Consider the following 25572-nt stretch of genomic DNA (forward strand, 5'->3'; position numbering starts at 1 on the left):
GTGCTTCTAACAAATGCTGGCAAACACTACGTTTGAGCTGCAAACACCAGACCCTTGGTGGGATGACTCAGTGCATAGTATGTCCTTCCTCCCTTTCCATTACTGCTTCTGTTTGGGAGATCATTTCCTGCAAGACAGTCTCAGAGGTGTATCTGCTTACTGCTGCAGTATTATCTTCCTGAGGAAAAAAGCTTTATTTCAACGAAAGCTACAAAATTGCAGACAAAGTCTAAAAACAATGTCTATGAGAACCTACTATCTGCGTCACCTTCCTACTGTAGCATCAAAAGCGCCGCTGGTTCATGCAGCTACTTCTTTTTCTATAGACAACTTTGACAAAACCCTCATTCCTACTGCAAAGCCATCTGAAGTGGGAGTAAAGGGACAGTATTTCCAATACTTTGCATTAAAAAACATCAACCAACACAAACAGCGAAGAGCAAAAAGCTCCTCTCCCCTCTGCAACTCCTATTTAAGAGGGAGATTAATCACACCTAACTTCAGCCATTGGTGTAAGCTATGCATCACAGTCCCCCGCTAGTGAGAGGGATTCGTAATGTCCAGAAGCCAATTCAGTCCAACCTGAAACTATTTCTAATGGCCTGGCATTTTCCTGAAATACTTGAAGCTACTTTTAGGCTGAATCACCAAATGCGTCCAAACACTCCATTTTCGTTATGACAGAAATGAAGCTGGAGGCCAAAAACCCCTTTGCAGCTGCAAAATCCTCCACCATCACCAGCTTTGTCAGACCTGCGTCCGAGAACAAAGTACAGCACTTCAGAGCTGTTAAACCTTTACGCCAGAGGGGCAGAGCAGAGAGCTACTTAGATGAGCGATTTTAGGCTCAGTGGAAAAACACGTTATAAACGTACATGTGAGACAGAATATCGGCATGAAAGGATGGGTAAAGAGCTAGTGTGCAAGGTGAAATGTCAAAGCTCCCCTCCATTATCAGGAGCACAAGGGAGGTGCTTCTGGCCTCCAAGAGGTAAAAGAGGGTGCTTGCCTCCTGGATCTGGGGAGGTCACTGTCTTCCATATGATACAAGCAATATTCATACACGAACCGGGCAGAACAAGGGACTATGGCTTGGTAATGCCAGGCAATGAACATATCTGCAACGTGGGAAATGAAGCAGCGTTAAAAACTGCTGGAACATTAACTCCCAAGTAACTAGATAAACATCTTTAAAGCTGGCGTCTTCGACCTGGCCTATGCATCAAAGTTTAACCTAAGTACTGCAAGTCATTTAAAAACATTCAGTTTTAATTAGGTGGGTTAATACAGGGTTGCTTTAGACATGCAAGCTAGGGCCCCTCTGCATTGCTAGCATACCATTGTGGACCTCACATATAGGAAGAGTAGGCATCCTAGCTTTAAGGCTTTGGATCAGACTCTCAGTCAGTGTAAAGGCGTTAAAAATGAATTACACGTAAACCCTCCACGGATGTCAGGGCAACGCGTAGGAACTGAAACGGGACGATACCAAACAAATCACTAACTCGTGAGGCGACTTCCATCTCTAAAGTTTTGTCAAGTTTTATGAGCCCCAACAGCACCGTCACTCCCCAGTAAAGAAAGGCTCCACCAGCACAGCCGAATTTTTCTAAGTTTGTTACTCAGCTTCGAATCGTGCAGTACTGTAAAGTTCTCAGAAAGCGCGATTTCTACGAGGGAAAGGAGAGAAGCAGGGACCGAAACGCCAAAGCGCAAGCAGCTAATCAGCAAGGAGCCGTTTCCCTCCTATCAACGTATTTTCTCGGGATGCCAACCACCAAGGCACAGAGTGGTTTTTTTTAACTAGTCCTAAAGGACACTCTCAAACCCTGAATATCCCATTTACCGAGTTGCTCCACATACTAGGGGGAAAAAAATCTCGTTATAGACTGCTTTAAGGACAACTATAGCAGAGAAGTCCTGGAGAAAAAAAAAAAAATCACTCATTGGGATAGCGGAGCCTTACTGCCTTCGGTGGTTTACGGATCAAGCCCGAAGAGGAGAAGGCCAGCGAGGTTTGCTTTGCCCCTGCAGAGCATCAGAGAGAGACCTGGAAAGAGGCAGCAGCACGAGGAGGGCTCTCCCCTTCCCTCCTCCTCGAGCGCAGCCAATCGAGCTGAGACAGGAGGTGAGCCTCAACAGCAGTAACTCTGCCAACTTGAAGGAAACGTCAGGGTCTGGAGAATTTCCTCACGTGTTTCCAATGTGTTTTTTATGCATTTTATTGCTCATCTGCCATGCAGATCAAAAACGCTGGAGGGATTCCAACTATTTCACACAGAATCTCACACTCCAGGCTGGCTGCAGCCCCAAAGCCTGAGTTTCTTCACTTGAAATACTGCCCAGTGTTATTTTGGGATGTGACCTGATAGCGGAAGCCCACAGGGACCCTGAAACGATAACCGTTCCAGCTGCGATTGGTTGCCCAACCCGCGCCGATGCCAGCATGGGTTTGTCAGCGCTGCTGACAAACAAGGGCTCAGCAGCTAACACCTCCTTTTCACGCCACAACAAAACCATGCCTGAAATCGCACAATCCGGTACCCAACCGAGGGGGCCGGGGAGTTTGGCTATCTCGGGGAAAGGGCTGCAAGTCCTGGCACGACCTATACAAGGGAGCTGGGTAGTCTGTGCTGCAAACAGCAAGGGTGCTTTTATATGAAAAGGGGAAGCACCATTTCACTATCTGATACAAAGCTCATTTGTTAAGCAAACACAGAGATGAAACAAGGAGAAATACTTGAGATCAAGGTAAGACAACCCCGGAGGAGAGCAGGTCCCGGGCGGCCCTCTGGCCCGTGCCCGCTGAGCGGGGAGCGCAGGGAGAGGGGTCAGCAAGCGCGTCGCTCCCCTCCGCGGGGACTGCAGCTCCCGAACTACTTCCCTGCCCAGCTCCGGTGTAAGCGCACGTGGAAAGCGTGGGGCAAGAGGGAAGGAGCGTAGTCAGGCCGTAACGATCAGCGGCACTATCAGATCACTAGGCAGCACTCAAGGAAACTATGAGCTGCAGACTAGTGCGTGCCGGAGCTTAGAAATTCTGTAGAGCCAGTTGTTTCCACAAAGGCGCTTACAAGCAAACCCAGAGCACAACGGCTAAATTTCTTCCCCGATTCTTTCTGAAAGGGAAAAAGCCTCTTCATTGCTTCTGACTAATTGCGATACCTACTTTCTATTACAATTTCATTTTCTCTGCAGTTGCTTTTCCACTCGTTCAAGAACTATCAACGCCTGAAAACCACAAGCTTGTCCTTTCCTTCCCCTTCATTCCCACACCCAAAAATACCTCAATCCACTCTTTCACAAAAATTACGCAGCTGACTGGCAAGCCAGGATCTCCTTGCTATTCTGGGGAGCTGCATAGACTGGTTCCCTCCTTCCCTAGCCCAGACACAACCGAATCTTGCATCTTCTGCTTCACAAAGCACTGTGTCTCACAACACAAAGTGGCCTGAAGACCTCACATGCTCCACTTACACTGGATTTACAGACTCGCTTCACAGCCTGAAGGTGCATACAGCCACCTTGCAAAGCTGGCTTGAGGTTTCCACAACTGATTGAAGGGTCTGGACGGGGCCTAACTCCCCTGCAGCCTCCCACCACCTTTCTCCTTACTGTGCATCTCCTTTGGATTGCTTCTCCAATAAAACCTAAAGTTGGAGTTGGGGATCAGTGAATCAATAGGTAATTTCCTTTTAGGAGTTATAATCTACTCTCTCCAAAGCTTTGTCTTGTTGACCAACTGAAGAGACTTCCTATCCTTTCGCTTTAACAGGCCTACCATCCCATAATAAAAGCACCACTCAATTACAGAACTTGAGACTAGATAAAAATCCGATCAGAACTGTGTTTTTTAGTCTCAGAGCTGAACAGGCACCGACTCCAGCTTACTGGAGGCGTCCTGACAAGGGCCCACGCTCCCGCAGGCCTGCATCAGCCCCAGTTTGATTTCACTGCCACATTTCACAATTCTGACGAAAACCATCAGCTCGTGCCATCATGGAGCTGAGCCCCACCAAACACAGGCTCTCAGCATTTGTTAAGCAGCTGCCGGCTAGCTGAACATCCTTGGCAGGGACGTAAAGACCTACCGATGCCACGATAAGGAACAGAACTATTCCATAGCCGAAGCACATTTCCAGAAGTCCTGTCCTACCTCAGAAATGCACAAGTTGCCCCACAGGGAGGGCCACCATTCAGTTCGCTCCACTCTTCTACGACTGGGTGTTGTGCAGAGGGGAACGGATCACTCTGTACAGCACCAAAAACACCTTCTAGATGACCACTGTTCTTTGTGTGCGTACAGGCTGGGCAAGAGAAAGGGGAGGAGGAGGAGGAAGGATGCATGCAGAATCTCCAATAAAACCTCTCTCAACCTAGAATATTTCTGGAATTTAAAATGAACTCAAAGATCCTGTTAACAAATGCTTTGTTCCCATCTGCTCTGTATCCTGTCATACTTGGGGGGAGGGGGGGGAGAAAAGTGGGGTAAGAAACCAAGAAAACAAAAATACATGATTTTTGAGCTTCAAGTTTACCTGTTATTTACTTTGGGTTTCTACACGTGCAGGCAGCATGCTCATCCACATTCCCAAGCTACCCACGATGACTGAAGACTAATGAAACACTATCAAAGCCTAGCAATACGAGCTGGTGTCCCCTTGACCACGTACAGCTTTCCATACCGCTGCCACAGCTCTTATATCTTACTCTCCTAAGCATGGAAAAGTTTGCTTTTAGTTTAACGGGGGAGATGACTTTCTCCTGGCGTAAGAAACAGGGAATGCTTAGAAGGAAAATCACTACTATAGAAGCATGAGTCTGCCCAGTGCACCTCTTCCAGGCCTTCATGAACGCTTCAGGTTCACAGCTTTGCCTCTTCCCTTATATACCCCTTCAAACCAGGACAAAGATTAGTGACCAGAAGGAACAAAGAACTGTAATGATGGAACAAAATCACTGGTTTTGCCCCTCAAATACGTCCTTGGAAATTCAGCCTCTGATCTGAGCAAGGACCACACATGAGCTAGGCACTTCTTGGGTTCTGCATCAAGCTCTTCTGGGGGCGAATCTAAGATCCTTATAAAACTAAGGATGCGTAAAAACGTTCAAGTCCTATTACGTGCCACTTACTCATGCAAGCAATCTTTAAGATACAGGAAGCACTAGACTCTAACTACTTCTAAGGAAAATCACAAGCCCACTAAAACAAACATCAGTAAGGTAACACTGTCAAGGCTTTAGTCTCTGCTAGATGGAGTCCATATTCTCTTCCCTTATGAGGGGCTTAAGCTCCTCTCGGGCATCAGCGTTGACGGTTACAAACCTAACACGGGGACTAGAACATGCAAGAGAGATCTGTACAGCTTCCTTGCTCAAAAAAGAAGCTGAAAAGCTCATTCTTCCAGGCTGGCTCTCGACAAACTGGTAGAAGCTGCTGGCTCTAGCTGCACTGCAGGAAAAAGAGCATTTGGAAAGGAGGCTGGCAGGAGGAGGGGCTCGGTGTCACACAAGAAATTTTACTCTGATTGCAAAAATAAGCTGCTATTCTAATCCACCCCTGTAAATTTAGGTGACTCTGGCCATTTGGCAGAAAGCAGGTACAAAATAAAACGGAAGGAAGAGACACGGAAGTGCTGCTGGCTTTACTACATTCCTGCAATGGGAGCCCTTGCAAAACAGCCAGCGCTGCTACTGCAGCAGCCATTGATTTTTCAGAGGTCGATACTCCACTCCCACATATCTGCTCGGCAGGAGCTTTAATCACATCTACTGCTCCTACTCCCTGCCACCCCTCCTTCTCTTCCCCTCCAAATAAAATTAAAAAAGAAAAAAAGGGGCCTTTCCTCCCCCTCTGAACACTGAGCAGACTAACAATTTTCATATTCTCGCTCTGCCTTCGGAGAGGAGAGATGCAAAACACCGTAGTTGCAGCACGAAGTATGGAAGGAATAACATGATTCATCCACAGAACAAGATGTCGCCGAAGGGAAACCCACCGCGTGGAAGGCCGGCGTTCCCACCCCGGGCGCCCCGGGTGCCCAGCTCTTCTGCAGGACCCTGGGAAATACAGCAGCAAAACTCTCCAGAAGGTTGTTTCCTTTTAACCCTTCGAGAGCCTGCTCAGCTTCTGAAAGTATTCCCAGGTTTATCTGAGCATTAACACAACACAAAGTATTCAAAGTAACAGTGGGAAACGCTTACGTGTCGCTCTGGCTAGCGTTACAGTCGGCCCAGTCATCTAGCAGCAGCAACAAAAAGCAAAAGGATAAAACCCTCAAGTTTCAATAGTAACACTGATCCCTTAAAAAAATTGCAGGAAAGAAGCAAGCACGACCTCAGGCACAACAAGCAGCAATATCTCAACAGCACTGAAGGATGTTCTCAGCGACGGTGATTTTTTGGAGGGTGTTTGGGGTGGGTGAGGGCGAGACCTACAGGCTGACCACATCAATTAGAAAGGCTGGTCCAACACCAGGCCTTGGGAAGAAAACTGCAAGTGAGAGACTAGTATGGGTCTCAGATGACAGACCACAACCTGTTTATTTAAAGAGCTTTCGGTTTTTTTCCCAGAGGCTTTTGTTTTTAAGTGTTCTCCTACTGCAGCCTAAAGACAAACCCCAGATCGTACGCAAAGCTAAATCTCGGCAGAGGCAGGAAGCTCCCCTCTTCTTGTCAGCCATAAGGATATTCCGATTCCGCAGCAGTGCTTCCTCTGCAAGGCACTTTCCAATCTCTGATGTGTTCAATTTAGACTCCAAAGCATTTAGTCATCTCAGCATGTGATTATGCCACCATGCCAACCACATGAGTTTGGGTGGGCAAAGAAACGCAGCAAAGGCGAGAGTTTAAAATAGTTAAAAAAAAAAAAAATAAAATAAAATTTAAAGGCACCTGTTAAAGCCAGTACTTTGGATTTTAAGACGACTCAGCTTTTGGTGTTATCATCAGCCTCTCTGAAACAATTAAGAGAGTGACAGAATTAATTTCTAATGAAGCATAAGGAAGAAAGAGGTTTAGAGGTTTTAGGAGAGAACAAGCTTTCTAAAGGCAGCAGATATTTGCAAGCCTGAGGAACCTGGCAGCTCCCTTGCGAGAACGGGCTGTCGAGGCGGCCCCCGAAAGCTGGCAGTCCTGTCCCAAAAGCCATCGTACCTGCAGGCAGGCAGGAGGGGCGGCCGCGAGCCCTCGGAGGCGGCCAGCTGGGGCTCTCTGGAGAAGCCGCTTTCCTGCACGAATTTGTCCCACGCAACGCACCCGCGCTCGGGTACCGCTGGCCTGGATGGGGCCGAGGAGCTGAGGATGCACTTAAAAAAAGTCAAGGAGATTCTCCTCTCGTAGGAGCTCGGAGCAGCAAGCGCGCACGAGGAGAGGTAAGCAAAGTTTCTGTTTTCCCGGGTAAGACTCAATTAAAGAAAAATAATCATTATACAACTCCTCCTCCAATTACTGCTCAGGACTCGCTTGCAATCCCAGCGCAAACCTTGCACCCACACAGACATGGCAGCAGCCCACGAGAGCAGCGCTCGCCGCTGCGGGAAGGGCCAGGGCCGTGCCCCGCACTCGCGCGGGAACCGCTGCCTCCCGGCCTCTGCGCGCGCCTCCGAGACGGGTCAACCCAGAGCGCCCAAACGACATGAGCGGGGAAAACGACTCCTGCGAACTGGGAGCTCAGGTGCGCAAACGTCAGCCCAAGTTCCCCCCCGACCGTTCTCCCTCCGGGGGCTCCGGCGGGGTTAAGTTTGATGGAAAGGGCGGCGGGGGCGACGTTGGCGCTTGCAACGGGGCGACAGAGGCTCCCGCACGCTGTGACGGGTCTCCAGCGTCACCAACTCCGCAGCGAGAAGGAAGTGAAAAGCTGCTTTCCCCGCCTGGCAGGGACAAGCTGCTTGAGAGAGTCTTTAAAAGCACAGGGTCACCTCGCCGGGCGGGCGCTCGCCCAGTTACGGTGTAACTAACAGCTACGTTTGTTCAGGCGGCACCAGTTCAAGGGACGCGCGTGACCGAGCCCAGACTGTTGTCCGGGATCCAAGATCGCAACCGCTCGGCCTACAGCGATTGCCGGATTCAGCACCGGCCCGCCTAGGCGCTCGCGCCGGGCCTCCGCGCGGGCGCCAGCGGGGAAGCCTAGCGCCCGGCTCTCGACCCCTCTGCCCCCATCACCCGCGCCGTCCGCCTCCCCGCTCCGGGTTTCGGTGAAGCCTGCCGCCGAAATCGCTCCGGAGCGACCGAAAGGCTCCGGGCGGGGGGGGGGGAAAATCGACGTAACGCAGCGAGGCAGGAAGCGGAGCCGCGCGGCTCGCGCCCGGAATAGAAACAGGAAACGAGCCCTGCATCGAGCATAGCGCAGCCGGCGGCAGCGAGCGGCCGCGGCCCCGGCCCCGCGCGGCGCCGCTTCCCGGGGGCCACTCATTGGCTGCGCCGAGCGCCGAGGCCTCAGCTCGGCCCGGCCCGGCGATATGCCCCGGGGTGGGGAATTTCCTCCTCGCGCACCGGGTCACATTAGCTCAGCGCCAAGCCCGGAGGAAGGGGTGGGAGGAGAGGAATTGCCACATGGACAAAGAGCGGAGCAGCCCCCCGAGAAGCGGGTCCCCCCTCCCCGAACACGGCACTGGAGCGGCCGGGAGATTAGGGTGGCTTTGCTGGCGGCGTGCAGCGCTCTGCAGAGGCTATTAGCAAAATTAAAACCGCGGCCTTCCCCAGAAACCACATAAAAATAACGGCTGCAGTCACACACACGTAGATGTACGAGCCTTGGTCAGGGAAAACCCTTTTCAACTCCTAATGTCGCTTGGACAGAGATCTTTTATAGCAGCACAAAGCGGGATGCACCCATCTCTCAAACACCAGCGTTTCAGGCATCGCGCACCTCGGGGCGATACCGCTGGGTGCTACCGCGTTTATCTGCGCGTCGCTGTGATGCCCAGGCACCACGGCACACAACTAAACTGCTTTGAGATGCACGCATCGCCAATCCCTCTCTTAGGGCAAACAGCAAGACAAGCTCAAAAGGCCAAATACAGACCAAACAGAAGCAGGAGGCCGCGTCTGGAGAGAAAGAGACTGAAGCGATATTATAAAAGTTTGCTTTCCCTTCCCCCAAAAGGAATCACCAGGATGACTGAAAACGAGCTCCAAGAATTTTTAAGAAAACATTCATTTCCTGGGCTGCACCTCTGTCTCTCCATCCACAGCAGCTTTGAGACGGTTTTTAGCTGCATTTCAGCCTGCTGTATTGATTATTTCCAGGTCAGGGGACGCAGCTGACGGAGCTCAACTTTATTCCACTTCAAGGATCTACAGAGTACCAGCTGAAGTGACGATCTTGTAGGACTGGCAAATCCAACTGGTGCTTTTCCCGCCAATCTCCAAAGGTGCCAAAATTCAAAAACTACTTAAGGAAGGAAAAAGTAATCAAAGGAACCCCCTCAGCTCGCTGGGGAGGGAGGACGTGTGCACAGAAGGGCTCCTCCCACCCAAGCAAAAAACCAGCAGTCTCATTCTTCTCCACCTCCAAGCCCTAATTTTGTCAAATCCATCCTGCAAGGATCCAAGAGCAGCACGTACGTTCAGAAGGTAAATGCAGATCCAAAATCTGTTTTCAATCGTATTCCTTTCTGCCATTGACAAGTAAGATGCTTTTCAGACCAGAAGTCGGTGATGAATAAACAAGTGAAGCTCAGCTGAATGAAAATAAAACAGTTTTGTAATGGTGCAAAATACTGAGATTAAAATTATTTCCATTCCCCATCAAGAGGAAACTACATCGCCTGGGAAAGGGACGGGGTTTCTCCCTCAGCCGACACAGTATCCTAACCTAAAAAAAGCTGCCTTATTTTGCCTCATTATGTGTTTACTGCAACAAAACCTCAAACGCATCCTTACCGTGTTTCAGTTCCTCCAAAACCCGGCCAGTATCTCTCAATATATGGTTTGACCAGAAGTCTCATCCCATGGATGACCTTTCCCATCGAAGCACTGGTGAAAACAGTGCCTCTCAAAAGTTTCAGCTTCAGAAGATAGAACAATTTCACTGAAGAAATCCCAGAAGATCCAGTGAAAAGCACATACAGCCAGAAAATACTGGTATCCGATCAGTTTTGCTTTATAAATGGCTTTTGGGGCCAATCAGTAAGTCCTAACACCAGTTATCAACTTCTGTGCTTGGAAAGTTATAAACAGCTTAGGATGGCAACCACTCTCTACGCTCTGCTCCACATCCACGCTTCAGGGACATGGGGAATTTGCAGTCGACTCCTTCAAGACAAAGACTGGGCCAACATAACGACCTGCTGGATGTTCCCTAATGAGATACAAAATCCCTCCCGACAAACCCAGAACTCCAGCGATCTTTGCAACAGAACTGATTTGCAATCCAAACCCAACCGGGTGTCCTAACACCCTATTTGCTTCCCTCTTCTTGCTACCAGCACCTTTCACATCTAGGCAAAAGGTTATTAATAGCTGGAAATATTTGACTCCTGCAGATTCAGAATCCAAGTCTCAAAAGCTAGAGACTCCAAATAAACTAGATACGACTTGCCAGGAAGACTCCTTTGCTGAAGAGATGAGACTCGGGATTCTCCTGGGAGAAAGAGATTTATACTAAGGATTACTACTCATCTATTACACTCAGGCACAAAAGACTACACTTCACTTCTCCCATACACAATAGCAATCTAAGTTTAGTTTAGCTGCAACCCTGACAGCGACTCTCTAGAGGGGAAAGAGAATTCTTCAGAGAAATTCCTCACCCAGCCGACTACAGGAAAAGAGTGCCAGCCAGGACATTCGCACGGATGCGTTACTCTTTAAAAGGCATCAGTGAATTCAAGTTAGTGGCAGCATTCTCCCCCCGTACTGCAAGCATAATCTTCAGAAAGGGAACAGCAAACCAGGAAATATCTAAGCTAGAAAAGCCTAGTAACACAAGCAGAAATGAAAGACCAGACATCTTGCTGCTTACAGATGAGCACGTACAGCATTAGAGGAATCAGTAATTTGACTCTTCTGCCATTAAGAAGTCTGAATATGGGAACACAGTCAGGAAAAAGTTTACTTAGGGACACAAAAAACACTAGTGGAGAGATAAGCTGAAGACCCCCGCCCAGAAAGATCAACATGGCATTTCTCAGGCAGATCCTAACAAAGCCAGAGCGCTGTCAAGTTGCTCAACTCCTATCAGTGTTACCATACTCACGCTTACATCTCTTGGAGATTAGCATCTCCTGAAATGGTGATAGGATCTGCTGAAAAAAATATTTCCCCCTTTACTGCCGAAAATTCCAACATTAATACTGAAGCACAACGTTAAACGTCTAACAGCCAAAGACTGTCGTAAAGGATCTAGGTACATAACTTTAACACCTCCTGAGTTAAGGGCCTAAAAGCTGAAATTCCCTATTCCTACTAGGGCTAGGGATCTGTGTTTAATTAAAGACGATGCATGGTATGATTTGCCCAGAGTCCAAGATACCCAGTGAGCTATCCCACAGTGCCTGCTGAGCCTTGGAAAAGGACTCAGAACTCAGCAAAAAAATTAAGAGCCCACAAACTAACTATGCTTCTGTAAATCATATATACGGCAAAACAGGGATCTGGGAATTCTCCTGAGTAGGACAAAACTTTCTACAACAGATAGACCGAGCAATATAAGCAAGATTAAAAGAAACCGGTAACACCCTTCTACGTAGCGCTTCTGCTTTTTTAAAGCAGCCCCTCTCCAAACTGGAGGACTGATCACTGAAACAACAGGGTGGCTGCCACGGCGGTCCTCCCTTTAAACCATTCCACGGCCTCACTGCCTGATGCACTTCTCACTTCACAGCCAAGGGGGCTAATCTCGTCCTGCGTTCCTGGGGGACAAAGAAATTTGCGACACATACGAGAATAAGGGCGAGATTCTGTGCAGGGGGACATCTGCCTTTTTAAATTTTTGCTTACCTAGGAAGAGCAGGCCCAAAAGTACATCAGGTTTAGGTAAGCCAAAGACTCACTGATTTCTTAAATGCTACTTATTTGGTGATAGAGTCAGGAAGTCAACATGACTATAACGATCAGTTTAAAACAGAAAACAAGCCTTTTGCTAGCCAATTCCAAAAGCTGGACCAGATCCTTTGTGCACCGGATTTCTCTCCAGAAAACCTCCCAGGTATCTCATCAGAAACCGAGGGATACGTTAACATTTAAAAGAGTTAAACAGGATCCAATTCCCTCCTTCCTGAGTTCCCCTACTCTTACAGCAGAGATGGGTATCTTTTCTTAAGCTATGTAGAAAAAGGAAAACTTAAAAAGGGCCAAATACATCTAACCACAAGGTATAACATAAACTCCCACTTGGTGCTGAGACGGAGCCACTTCTGCTAAGCAGAGCAACTAATTCCTATAATCTGAGTCAGAGGGCGCTGATTGGTAGGATTCATGAAGGCAGTATCAACAATGCTACTAAACAGGACTTCCCACCGTTCAGAGCTACAGCAATTTCTTCAATTACTTCAGAGGCTTCACTTTTCCTACATTCTTCGCCAGAAGATGGGTCACATGGAAGAACTTGTGGAGAGGCAGAGTGGAAAGAAACATGCTATTTAAAAGGATTTTCCCCCAGGCCTCAGAACAAATTAAATCTTTGTAATCAAGGTCCAAAAGGAGAAAAAAAGAAAAAGAAAGAAAAAAGAAACAACCCACAACTACTCCCATTAGGGGGTCAAAACTAGAATTGCTTTGTATTTTGGGTGACAATCTGTACCCACAATCCAAAGGAATTATTTCAAGGGGCTCGCAACAGAGCCGTTACCATTCCTGAAAGCAAAAATAACTCCGCTATATGCACAGCTCACCCTCCTTTGACCAATCCAACTGCTGCTTAGAAAGAGATTTAGCCAGTGGCTGAATAAAAAAAAAATAAAATTAAATTAAAAAAAACCTCACTCACTTCCTACTGGTTACAAGTGAAAGTAACCAGCAGAATCAGAAATTCAGCAACTCAAACTGTTCTCCAAGCCGGAGGCACAGACCAACCTGGGCAAACTAACCTAAACTTTTAATCTTTCTCCTCAATTTTCTTGATGAAGCTGTAACCTGAAGTTTAACTATTCTAGTCCAAAAACTGCTGGAACACTAGGTACTAATCTGATACCCAACCATTCACTGTATGTACAGCAAGCAGATTTAGAATACAAAAGGGAAAAAAAAAAATCTCCATCTGCAGGGGAAGGACCTATCTGTGCCCGATCTTCCTCACTCCAGGTACTAATAAACTTGTCTTTTTCACCAACCGCTCAGTCAGACTGGACCAAAGAAGCTTAAACCGGCAGCATAAGGACCCACTGACACAGAAAGGGAACAGCTCTACCAGGCTGCTAACCACTAGAAAAACAGCGGGCTAAATGACAATAAAACAAAACAGAGACACCTTCCCCTGAAGGTCAGAGCCTGTCCTAGGGGCAATCAGGTACTTCAGATACTACAAACAGCAAGCTCAAGAAATCTTTTAGCTAGAACATGCAGACCAGAGTTTTTAGGGTTAAACTTTACTCTCAGATCCATTACTTTTGTAAATTACATTTAATCTCCAGTGGGAAGCCAGAAGCTAATGACTTAGTAAAAAGCACAGGCAGCCTCCATCATTCCCATTTCCACGTGGAATACTACCAGTGCTAATTTATCCTGCTGTGCTTCTGATTGCCCTCACCCCATTCACTTCTAGATCAGCTCGCCACTCACCGGCAGGCTAGAAGGTCTGGACTGAAGATTCAAGTTCATGTCTTCTTGCCCTTTACTGGAAGCCAGCGAGGGAGCAGATGATGCCTGGGACCCAAACGAGTCTTGAGATAACTCCTGAAAAATCAAGTGACAGCAAAAAACATACAAATGGTTATAAATAAAGGCTCTGCTGGAATCAGTCTGGTATAGTCTCACATTGTGAAAGAATTATGTACCCTTAGTGACATTTGCTCAAAACAGGAAATAAGACAGTAAAGAGTTCAAGTCGACACGCCTGCTGCTCTGCAGGAGGACAAATGCTGCCGGACTGCTATAGAGGCTGTCAAGACTGGAAGTCTAAAATACGACAAAACAGTTAATTCTCTAGCTTTCCCTTATTACAGATCCAGAAGAACAGAGACTGTCTTGGGAGACTGCCCACTTAGCTTCTTGGTCTTCTTACCATAGCAGTAAAGTACTTCAGACACAAACAATGCAAGGCAGTTAAAAAGAAGAGCCTTCCAACTTTTGGGAAGCTACCTTTGATGCAATGTAACGTTTGCCCAAAGGCTTCTAATTACCTTTTTGTATAACTATTACTAAGCCTTGCTGAAAATAAATACAAATAAAAATAAATAAATAAATAGATAGATACATAAATAAAACTGCTTCATGATTTTATCTTCCATTCCACGGGCAGGCTGCTTTATTTCTCCTCCCTAAAGCCAGGTTTTACATTTAAGAGCAAACTCTCTCATCATCATCTCTCTGTTACTCTGCAAACTAACTGTCTCTTTTTGGCTCCAATTCCATTTTTGCTATCATCTGTAAACGTATGTGGAAAAACTCCACCCAAGCAGCAAGGAACTCGAAGAGCTTTCCCATGCTCATTTCCTCTGTGCGATCAATATGCCTCCTAAAGTCTTGGGCTGAGACACAAAAGCACCAGGAAATAGGTTTTTTTGAAGACTCAGAAGTGCTCTGCTATTGTGCTAAACTGAGTAGCTCTGTAGACCACCTGGAGATATTCCACAGGCCACAGTTTGAAAACTGTTCCAGTATGAAATCCTTTAGCCTGGTACTGCCCATCAGCAGCATTTACGCGGCACTAGCCTTCAAAACCGCAGTATTAACGCAGCTCAGCCTGTTACCACCAAACAGCTAGGAGATACAGATCTAGACACAACAGAGAAGGCAGCACATCTATTATCGTAATCACTGCAGTCAGCACACTGACGCGCAGTCCAACTGACGTGAACATGCAAAGAAAAGGATTTGTCCAAGTTTCTTAAAAATGACTTATGCAAGGAAACGAAGCAGGAGATGGCCTACCTGAGGAGGGGGGAAGCGTTGCTGGGAGTACGCAGACTGCTGCTGCTGCGGCTGCGACGGAGGGTATGAAGATGACTGCTGAGAAAGAGCCGAGGAAGTCGTCTGCTGGGTTTGTTGCTGCTGCTGGTAGGGCGACTGCGACTGCTGCTGGGAGTAGGGAGGCTGACTCTGTTGATGTTGCTGGGCTGTGGATTGCTGTTGAGGATATGGAGTCGGGGACTGCTGATGGGGCGGCTGGGATTGCTGCTGCGAATAGGCAGGCTGGGACGTCTGCAGCTGCGGAGGTTGAGACTGAGGCTGTTGCTGCTGCTGATAAGAAGGCTGAGAGTGAGGAGTCTGGGATGGAGGTTGCTGGGAATAGGGAGGCTGCTGCTGCTGGGGATGAGGGCTTTGCTGGTTGTAATACGGAGTCTGGCTTTGCTGCCCATATGCACTGGGGCCCTGCTGTCCGTAAGGAGGAATCTACAGAACAAGAGGGTAGAAGTACACCAGTTAAAAAGGTATTTTACTCACATATGGAAATGAGATAACGCTCAAGAAGAAACAACTCAGGGACTCGTGCAGAGCAGTTAACTGGGAAGGTCCTGGAAACGCCAAAAGGAAACCAACCTCCCAGACAACAGCAGAAGTCGCTTGGGTATGACATTTTTCTTGGCAGTAACAAACCATCACTAAGCTCTTGGGGATCTCTATCTGACCATCCTTCAGCGATAGCAACATCAAAAGGAATGCAGGCTTGCTCTAAAAAAAGGGCAGCCTTTTCAATCCCGCAAAAGCCCCGCAGGAGCCACTTGGAACAAGCAGCGAGCCAAAACTGACCTGGAAGTCATTTCTACTCTAAGGAACAGCTACGACTTTAACCGAACATAGTAGAGAGTGGTGCAACACATAGCCTAAAGAAATGCCCTTCTACCCGAATAACCGTTTCCGACCTGGTTGAAGGTGGTTCCCTTCAGAACACACAGTATTTTGGTGCTCTTCTGCTTGTCCTTGCTGGAAATAGAGACTACAGAGGCAAGAAGCTTGGGTGCTCTACCTGCTGTGCATATGAGATGCTGCCCATTGTACTCTGCGTCCTGCTTTGCATTCCCATGGGATATCTCTGGGGAGTCTGCGGCCCATATGGCTGTCCTGGATAGCCATGTCCTTGCTGTGGCCCCGCCTGAGGTCCCTGTTGTTGTGTGTATGGGTTGTTTCCTCCATACGGCTGAGGCCTCATCTTCCCCATCTGATCCATTGGGCTTGAAGGCTGCAAAGCAAGTTGTGACACATGATGTACGTCCAGCTGCATACAGGAATTGTTCGCAACTTCTAAACCACCCCAGAAGAACACTTCAACAGGAGGTGCAGAGAATCAGAAGCTAGCCTGCCTCTTTGAGCACCAAAACCCATGGTTACGTTCTGAAGTACAGCATCGAACGTTCCAAACCTACAGGCATTGCGCAAAGAACAACCCCAACACGAAGAAGTCATTTTATGCTGACATCAGTCCTGTGGCTTGAGACAGGAAATTAAAGGGAGGACCATTAAGAAAGATAAATTATCAGTAGAAGTGACTTTTCCCCATAGTAGGGAGCAGTTTAACATCCAGATATTCCACAACAAGGTAAGTTCAGGCTGAAAATTTAAATATTCACGAGAAACACTGCTTCTTGCACATAAAACGAGGTCTCCCAAAACACTACGAGCAGTTAATTTACACTTACGCATTTCAATTAATCCATATTGCTGTACTAACTAACACTGGGCAGTGCTACCGATGTTCGCATCAGCAGTCATGGTAAGACTGCAGTTCCATTTCGCCCATTTTTTGTGTGCTTTGTGTCTACTGTCTTTTGTAGAATAAAGGTTTCTAAATCGAACTTCCTTGGCTGCGTGAAAAAAGGTGTTCAGCCTTGAAAGTCAAGTCATTGAATTTTAGAGCAGACATCATGAAACAAGTGAACAAATGCAACTTCACTAAGACTTCCTAGCCTGTACTACCTCTGCCTGGAGCCAAGACATAAGGACAGTCAATCAAATTTCCTGAAAATACTATAAGCCTCAAAGCACAGTCTTTGAATGCGCCTCCTCTACCTAGGCAGTACTGTTCCCGCACTAAAGCAAGGACGGTCATCAGGCTGTTTTGGCATAGCAACCTCTAAATGAATTCCAGGTCCAGTCTTTAACCTCCATCATTTGGACTGAATAAGAATTGTTTGCTCATCTCCTGACCTAACTAATCTCAATTAGATGTTTTCCACCAGATCACCATGACAATGGACTCCCTGTTACACCATTCCTTCCTGCAACTAGCCCTAGGGTGGTATTTGCACAGATCCACCCTCTCTTGCTGAGATCAGGTGCTTGAGGAGCGGCACTGCAGGCCTGCACAAGCCAACATCGCACAAAGCTGGAAACCCCAAAAAAGTCTCAGAGGCCGGAACACTCAGTTATGTCTGCAGAACTCCCCCTCCTAGGGAGAAGTTCCTGCAGTATGCTACACTTCAGAAAATCCTGCCCCAACAGCCAGCACAGCTTGAAGTCCCAACACGAAGCCCCTGCAAACATTTGTTTGACCAGCTGTCTGCTGCTCCTCGCCTGCCAGGCGAGCCACGCTGCACCGCGCTCACGCCAAACAGAAGCGAGTAGGGGCACAGCAGTGAGTTAGCGGTACTCTTGCAGGGGCAACAGGAGCTGGGGGCACAGGAGGGGATTTCAAATAATGGAGATGGCAGGAGAAGCACCCCAATTTTTGGTAAACTGTGTGTGTGGGGGGCCACTACCCACTTAGCTGAAATCAGGCTCCCTTGGACAAATTCACACCACGACAGCCACAAATCAAGGAAGAACCAGACCTCAGTATGCTCCTCCATTTCAGGCCTGGACACCCCTGCAAACAGTATTTGCCATCTTGCAGGGAGAAGCCGTTCGTAGACCACCATGCACGCTTTGTCAATATGGTGCTAACAAGACAGACCGATCGAGAGCGCGATGCCCTCTCGCGAGCGAGCGCGATGCCACGCTCGTTTGTGCTTTTAGTGCACACTGATACTAAAACAGTTCTGGAAAAGTTACACCTTTTTTTACGTTTTATGTTAAAGCTACCGCAGACACTACTGCTGAGGAGTAGCATGGATTTCAGCTGCTGTAACTCCGAGAAGGAAGCCCACAGAAGTCATAGCCCCTGGCGCTCCCGAAGGGCAATACCCGCACCGACCATCACCTGCATCCACCGGATAGAAAAAAAGGTCTTCCATCCTTGGAGCTACAGGGCCTACCTCCTGAATGGGAGCATCCACGTGGAGCTGTGATAACCCCTAACGGATGCAAATTGTGTTTATATCTTCCAAGCAATTGTCCTTAATGCTTCCTGAGCGTTGCCTTGTGGGTATCACCCTAGACTACTGAAATCTTTTTCCTCTCCACTTTATCTTCTTTGGTATGTAAAAAACGTACCATCAGGACCTTTCCACCTCTCCCTCCACGCACCCCCTTCCTTTCTCCTACCTATCAAATGCAACTTTTGGTTACTGACTAAACATGTCAGCATCTTTTCCGCTTGTTACTTGCTTTCCCCCGGTTGTTACCGCATGCTCGCAGCACGCTACTGAGGGCAGCTTTCAAATACAGTCCTGCTTTTTTTTTTTTTTTTTTTTTAAATACGCACACACCACACGCTGCCTGCTCTGCACAGATTTTCTTGTCTGTGGTCACCCACAAAGCTAACCATCCCTTCAGGAAGGAGAGAAACAAGGTGAGATCCACTTTTGCCATGACTCCTACAGGAAGCTGTTAAAAAAAAAAAACTTGAAGAAACATTTGGAACCATTTATGTAGCCACGAAAAAAAAAAAATCCCACAAAAAAAGTGCATTTCCATGATGTGACCATGTTGCCACCTTGATCGCTCAGCGTAGGAGTATGCGATGTACTTCCAAAAACTGCCGCTCTTCCGCGAGGGCCTGGCGCCCAGAGGGTGCTAAAAACAAACGGGAAGAGCATCACGCTCAACTATAGCCTTTTAAACAAAATTCTATAAACAAAAGAAAACTGAACGCCAATTATTCTCCAATAAAGGGACGATTTCATACGCACTGACACTTTGCAAACCAACGGGCTAACTCACGCTCCCTGGGGCTGCCAGGTACATCCGAAATACTGCACCACACTGTTTCGTCCTCGAAAATCTCCCATTAAAGACACACTTCTCTTCCCCTGGCAGGGCTTTAACTGCTCTAGTCTGAGCAGCGTCGCTCTGGTTTGAAGAGCGCACCATCAGGGAGCCCACTCCAATCGGCTATCTCAATCCTTTTAGGTAATTTAACTACACGTGCTTCAAGAAAAGAGCAGTCCGAGCTGAAACGCAGCGAAGTGCTGATCGATCTGAGCGCTCCTGTGAAGGCTTTGGGGGGAGCGGGGCCCGCGTCCAGCTCCTTCGTACGCCGACCTTACGCGAGACGGGAAAGCCAAGAGGAAGCGACGCCTGTTTGCTTGCAAGAACACTTCAGGATAAATACGGAAATACCAAACTCTGACTGCAAAAGGCCGGAGCTGCTTCTCCGGACTGATACATGGGAAATCCTTTCAATAGGAAACCGCAGGAGTAGATTACTGTGATTACACTTCAAAAGCCAAGGCCCTGCCACAGAGAGACATAATTGAGAGAAAGCGTTGCTCCTTGATCACTGAAGTCCAGGCCCCCTGCTTACACCTCCTTGCACTCACAGAGATTGCTTCTATTCTCCCTTCTATCGCAGATTCTTTGCTGTTTTATAACATCGTTAAGTACCCAAACTTAGCACAACATAGACTGGTGACAGGACTAACTTCCAAAATCAAAGGCGCTCGGTACTGCACGCAATGAAAGCCACGGGAGAAAACGCTGATCTTTCAATAACATTTAAGATATTTCTAGGCCGAGAAGTTGTAACCCGGAGCAAGCTTAAATTGCCCAATTCAAAGCAACGCTCCAAATTAGTATGTGTAACGTAAAGCACGTCAGGCCCCCTAAAATGAAACAGCACCAGGAAAACCAGCTAGTCTTCAAAAACAACGCCAGAGCTTTCTGGCTGCGCGACCGGCCTGCGACGGCCTCACAACCGTACGAATCGCCCTAAGCGGAGAAACAAAACAACCGACAGCCAGGACTTCGGCTTCACAAGCATACAAGCGACGGGGCACAGCTTTCCTAAAAGCCTTCTGAGCAGACAAGGGGACTTCGCGTCCAAATCTTCCTAGATTTTGTCTAGTCAAAGAGAAACTCACCTCTTTAAAGAGCAGTTGGGTTAAAGCGGAGACTTGCTCCTTTTCCTGCCGGGAAGGAAAGAGAAGAGGCAAATCCCACTTTGGGAGCAAGAGCCAAGGAGCCCAACCCTCGGCAGCCAGAGAGAGAGGCACGATTCTGACCTCCCCGACTATCTTATTACATAGTCGTGTTTTATTGGGCCAGAAAAGGCAGCAGAAGAAAAGGAAGGGGAGCCATTTACTGAATTCTCCGGTCTCAAATCAGCATCACTCAATTACTGGCAAACCTGGGTATTGGCCACAACCGGTTTCCTCGGCCTCCCAAGAAAATAAAAAGGCCAAAACGAAAAGAAAAAAAAAAAAAAGGAAGAAAAGAAAAAAAAAAAAAAAGCAGCACTGCTCTCCCACCTTGGATGGCAAATCTTTTCCCCGAGCAGATCTGCTGTCCGGTTTTGGTGATAAAATATAATAAAAAGCATTACTGGCTGTTTAACCGAGAGAAGCCCTAATTGATTCCCACAGTAATTAACCTGCATTTTACCTCGGAGAGTGGTAGTTAAGGAAGTCGGCACTGCTATTTATAACTCATCTCAAATTGAGGGCAGACTGCCTAAAATCTAACACATCCCAGCTGTACTCCTGTTTGAACTGGGGCCAAGGGAATTTTTTAAAGCAATCTTGGCACTGAATGAATGACACCAACAGTATGAGAGCGCGTGCGGTTGTGTTGTGGTGACGTAGCCGCGGAGGTGGGATGGGAAGGGGGGGCAGTGCGCCGTAATCCCTCTCCCGAGCGCCCTGGCCGCGCGCGCAGGCCCCGGCCCCGCGCCGCGCGCCCGGAGCCGCCCACCGGGAACCAAACACAGGAAACGGCTTTTCCTGCGCAACGCCTTGAAGCGAGAAGCACATGGCTAATCTGCATAAAAGCAAAGCCACGCCGGCCCTGCCAGGAAGGTTAGCGCTCGTAATCGCTGGCCACGAAGCCGGCTGCCTGCGAGGACTTGGACCCGCGCCTGATAACCCAGAAAGAGCTGGGAACAGATGGGCAAGGACCCCGGCAGCAACAGCACGGGCGCACGTGACTCGCCACATGGCCCCGCCAGCGCAAACTATTGTCTGGCGGCCGCTCGCCGCTACAAAGGCGGCCCGCCCCGGCCCTGCCGAGCCGGGAGACGCGCCGCCGCTCGCCAGCCGGCTTCGGGGACGGCCCCGCTACCCCGCGCGAGCTCCCGGAAGAAGCTCTGCTCCGCTTCGCTCGCTTCCCCAGGGCTGAACCTGGATGGGCTCGCACCAAAACGAAGAACGCAGGTTTTTGGTACAACATCACGCTCGTTCCTCGCGTCTTCAGCTCCACGTTACCCAAGTACAAAGGCAACCAGTGTCTACAGCTAGCTATAAAGCACATTTTCATGTTGCCTAAAGCACTGAATGAGCGACGGACAATACTGGGGAGGGCGAGTCGTTCTCCCTCAGAACCTGTCAGCCGGGATCGCGGCTGCTCGGGACCAAACTATCTAACAAGGCAGGAGAATAAATCTGCCTGCGCTCCCAGTAGCTTTCTACGTGGTTTCTATCAAAATCAACAAGCCGCGCAAGCAAAAGCGGAAAACCAGTGACAGCAGCATCACCTAACGCACTGGCAACACCTACAGCAGCTCCGGCAAGTGAGCTGGACTTGGGATCAGCAGCTTTCCCTGCCCGTTTTCCACCACCTTTCGGCCCCCTTGAGACATAGTAACTACCCCAAGGAAGGTAAGGGAGAACCACCAGCAAAAATTGAGAATCATTCAGGAAAAACATTTTGTCTTGATCACAAGGCAGCCAAGTACCCACAGAGCAGTAAAACTGTTTCTAGAACGCAACCCGAATCCAAGCGGAGAGGCTGCGCTGGAGAACTCCGCGCGGGCTACCCCGTCCACGTCCCGCGGACCTCCCGAGAGCCTCGAGGTCCCAACACCGATATTATTACCGAGCATCCGCACCGCCCTGGGGACGAGGCATTTAACCTCCCACCCTGAGCCCCTCCCCTCAAACTAAACCTCAGTAACGTTTTAAAGGTTGCTATTAGAGTTAAGCTGTCCGAAGCATCAAGGCAACGGCGCGCATCGACGAGACAGACGTGAAATGTTCACAAGCTCACCAGCGCCAAAGCCCGCTAGAGGTGACAGTGTCTGCGCGGACGGCACAGGAGGAAAAGGTACTCGCTGAACGAGAGGGAACACCCTCAGCCAGCACGAACCGTCACTGACCCACCGACACCAACCAGGCCGTGGCGATTCGCACTGACCGAAAATCCCGCAAGCGACAGTTACACCTTTCTGACATCTTCTAACCACGGCGACGCTGTGACGTCATAGCCCAGAACAGCGGTACCCGGGGGACGTGGAGCTACGAACCTCCAGCGGGCAACGCGAGGTGTTTCAGCACATCCAGCTTGCTGCAGCTCGTCCTCGTGCCTCGAGCTTGCACTTTAGACACTTTCCTGCCTTCCTGCAACTTCTGAAACTCCACACACAAGTGACTCAAATTCCCCCGTAACTAGTCTAAAGAGTTCAAGCTGAGAAAGGAGCACAAATTAGCAACAGTGAGCAAACACAGTTCATCTTCCAGTCGGGAACACTTTCATGTGACCTATTTAAGATGTAACTGGCTGTGCCGGGGTCAGGATCCCAGCCTGAACTCGCTACCTTTTATAGCCTTCTGAAGGGCCAGCGTACCGGGTCACGCTTCATTGCCTCTCTTCTTACAGTCGTCCATTTTTAAAAGAGATGAAAGAGGCTGAGGTGAAATTAAAGTTAAGAGAAAAAAAAAATCCTCCTGTAATAGATGAAGATGCCCCCAAAAGACAAAGACTTAGAAAACCCCGCTAGAAGTAATCACCACGCTAATGCCGATCAAGTGTCCCATCGGGACAGTTAAAACTATAGACGTGTTTTTTTCAGATCATCACAGAAGCGTGCACTTCCCTTTTTTTTTCTCCCCCCTCCCTCTCCTCTTTTCAAACTTGAGAAATCCACCAACGGCCTGCAGTCCCTCAGCCGAACTAGGGTGACACGCAAAACTGGCGCGGGTACCGCTCAGCACCCGTCACTCGCTCTTCTTGACTACCCGTCAGGGACGTTCCTATTGCTTTGAGAAACAGGCAGTCCCTGGCAGACCAAGGCCAGTACCTCCGAGAGGCAGTACTCAACTCCCCGAAGTATCAGACCAGTGACAACAACCAAGGAAACACTCTCGGTCGACCATACAGCGACACTTAGCTCTGCTTCAAGTTTCCCTGCGTGTCGTCTTCTCCCATCCTCGCTCTGTAGTAACAAAAGGGGGCAGTTTGGTTTGCCTCATGCTCACATGCTAGGGATACCAACAACTGGCTTTTGGAACGTAGTCCAGGGTTGGTTTCACGGTGCAGAACGCGTCCTTCAGAAATTTAAGGGACAAAGCCAATGTTAGGTGAGCTACAGAAAAGTAAAACTGATCCCCCTCCCCCCCATGCTAGAATATAATTTAGATTTGAACGTATAACCAAGCAGTGAAAAGCTCATCTCATTATCAATGATGTACATAGGTGAAATTATTGTTTACCAGTGTTTGAATAGCTGAGCTCAGTTTAATAGTTTCAGTTCTGCAACTACAGGGAGCTCAGTTTTTCTTCTGATTTTTTCAGTAGGCCAGAGTTTGACTGAACACACTTTCTATTCCTCTAATAATCTGCTAACGCACAGGCCTCAGAATAGGCTAATGAAATCAACATTATACACAAAAGGAAAAAAGGGACCTTTTCTATGACTTCACTCAGCTGCTTCTAACCAAGAGTTACTTGGAGCTCCCACAGATCTAAAATCAGCCCTGTTCAGTGTTGTTCCTTTCTTTGATAAACGTTTATTGCATTGGTTTCTTTTGGGAGATTTTCTGTAAATCCATGATACTGAGCTTTCCCAGTGAAAAAAGATCAGTAAGTTTTCTCCAAATAGCTATACTGTTGAACTGCATCTTCCGGTTAAACATAATACAGTAATTACCCTATTAACATTTCTCAGCAAGAGGCCAGTCCGCACATCTCGGAGGATTTTCCTAAGCACCACTCTTACTAATACTCTTCAAATTGATTAAAATTGACCAGAGTTTTGCTTACAGGATATATCATTATAGAACACTTTGTTCCTAAAAGAAGTAAATCAGAAGACGACGACCTGGTAAAGCAAAAGCAGAGCTTCACCTCAAACTTTATCAGAAATAACCCAACGAGCATATAAGCATTTGTACCCAAATACGATAGGGGGTTAATGGACTTTTTCTGTCTTGGAAAGGTGGAGGAGGGAGGGAGAGAGGGTGCCAAAAAACCCCTCTGTTTTAACAAAGCGCATTCATCGATCTCATTTTCCCTCCTAGGCTTGACTTTAAGCTCTCTTTAACAAATCCTACGAACCAAGGCTCTAGATTTCAGGCCCTTTCTTCAGTCAGTCATTCTCCTTGACACACGGCCACGCTGCTTATCACACCACGTTATTTAGGTATCTCTCAGGACTTTATTTCAACAGTCCTGTGTTATTTCAACAGCTATCGTATCTAAAGACGACAAACAACTGGTTCCCTGCAATCTTCAGAACCTCCTTGAAGGCAGATGCATACTTACATTAACAGGGCATTTTTCTACATTTCTGAAAAGCTGCACTAAAAAGGACCTGAAGTAAGGTTTACACTGTAAATACTGAGGTGGGCTGCACTGGGCGGGGGGGAACTCTGCTTTGGTTTTATGCAAAGTTAGTGCTTGTGAAGATGCCAAGGCAGGCAGGCCCAACCTCACCCATAGCCAGATTTGCACAGCTGGTATCGATCACGCTGCCCATGAGACACCCAAGCTGTGTGCTTCCTGGGGGGACTCCCTTCCTGGCTGCAAACTCAGGGTACGGTGTCGAGCACACATCCTTGGTGTGACACAGGACCAGCAACCCCCCACCCCCTGCAAACGAGGCAACAGAGCAACCAGAGGTTTCTTTTCGCTCCTCCTACCACTGGTTTTGCCAGCACGACACTGATGACACGACTAAGCATCCACCTTGTTTCAAAATAAGGGGCTCCAAAAACCTTCACGGGGGCTCTAAACTGCAGAAAAGGGAACAAACCAAAGGCTAAGCGGGGTCTCCCTGGGGTGTGGCTCATCCTCACGCTGCGGCAGACTGTGTGACACCCAGCATCCATGTCTGACAACCCGGCCCAGGCCGGGTGATCTGGCTGGGCAGTAGGTTGCTTTCACTCTCCCTCATCAGTGACAATGTCTCTTCCTCCTCAGCAAAGAGGCACCAAAGTGGAAGCAGGA

At 48.3% G+C, this 25572-nt stretch overlaps 1 protein-coding gene across 3 annotated transcripts in view; it reads right to left on the minus strand.

The window, feature by feature from the left end:
- ARID1A (AT-rich interaction domain 1A) overlaps window positions 1-25572 on the minus strand; it is a 64079-nt gene that overhangs the window by 23447 nt on the left and 15060 nt on the right. For all 3 annotated transcript variants that reach the window (XM_068917739.1, XM_068917738.1, XM_068917737.1), the window contains exons 2-4: window positions 16067-16279; window positions 15031-15492; window positions 13720-13833 (exon numbers count right to left, since the gene is read on the minus strand). In XM_068917739.1, coding sequence (XP_068773840.1) covers window positions 13720-13833; window positions 15031-15492; window positions 16067-16279 — 789 coding nt within the window. The remainder of the gene's footprint in view (window positions 1-13719; window positions 13834-15030; window positions 15493-16066; window positions 16280-25572) is intronic.

The sequence above is a fragment of the Struthio camelus genome, chromosome 23 (assembly GCF_040807025.1).
Source record: "Struthio camelus isolate bStrCam1 chromosome 23, bStrCam1.hap1, whole genome shotgun sequence".
NCBI classification, from domain to species: domain Eukaryota; kingdom Metazoa; phylum Chordata; class Aves; order Struthioniformes; family Struthionidae; genus Struthio; species Struthio camelus.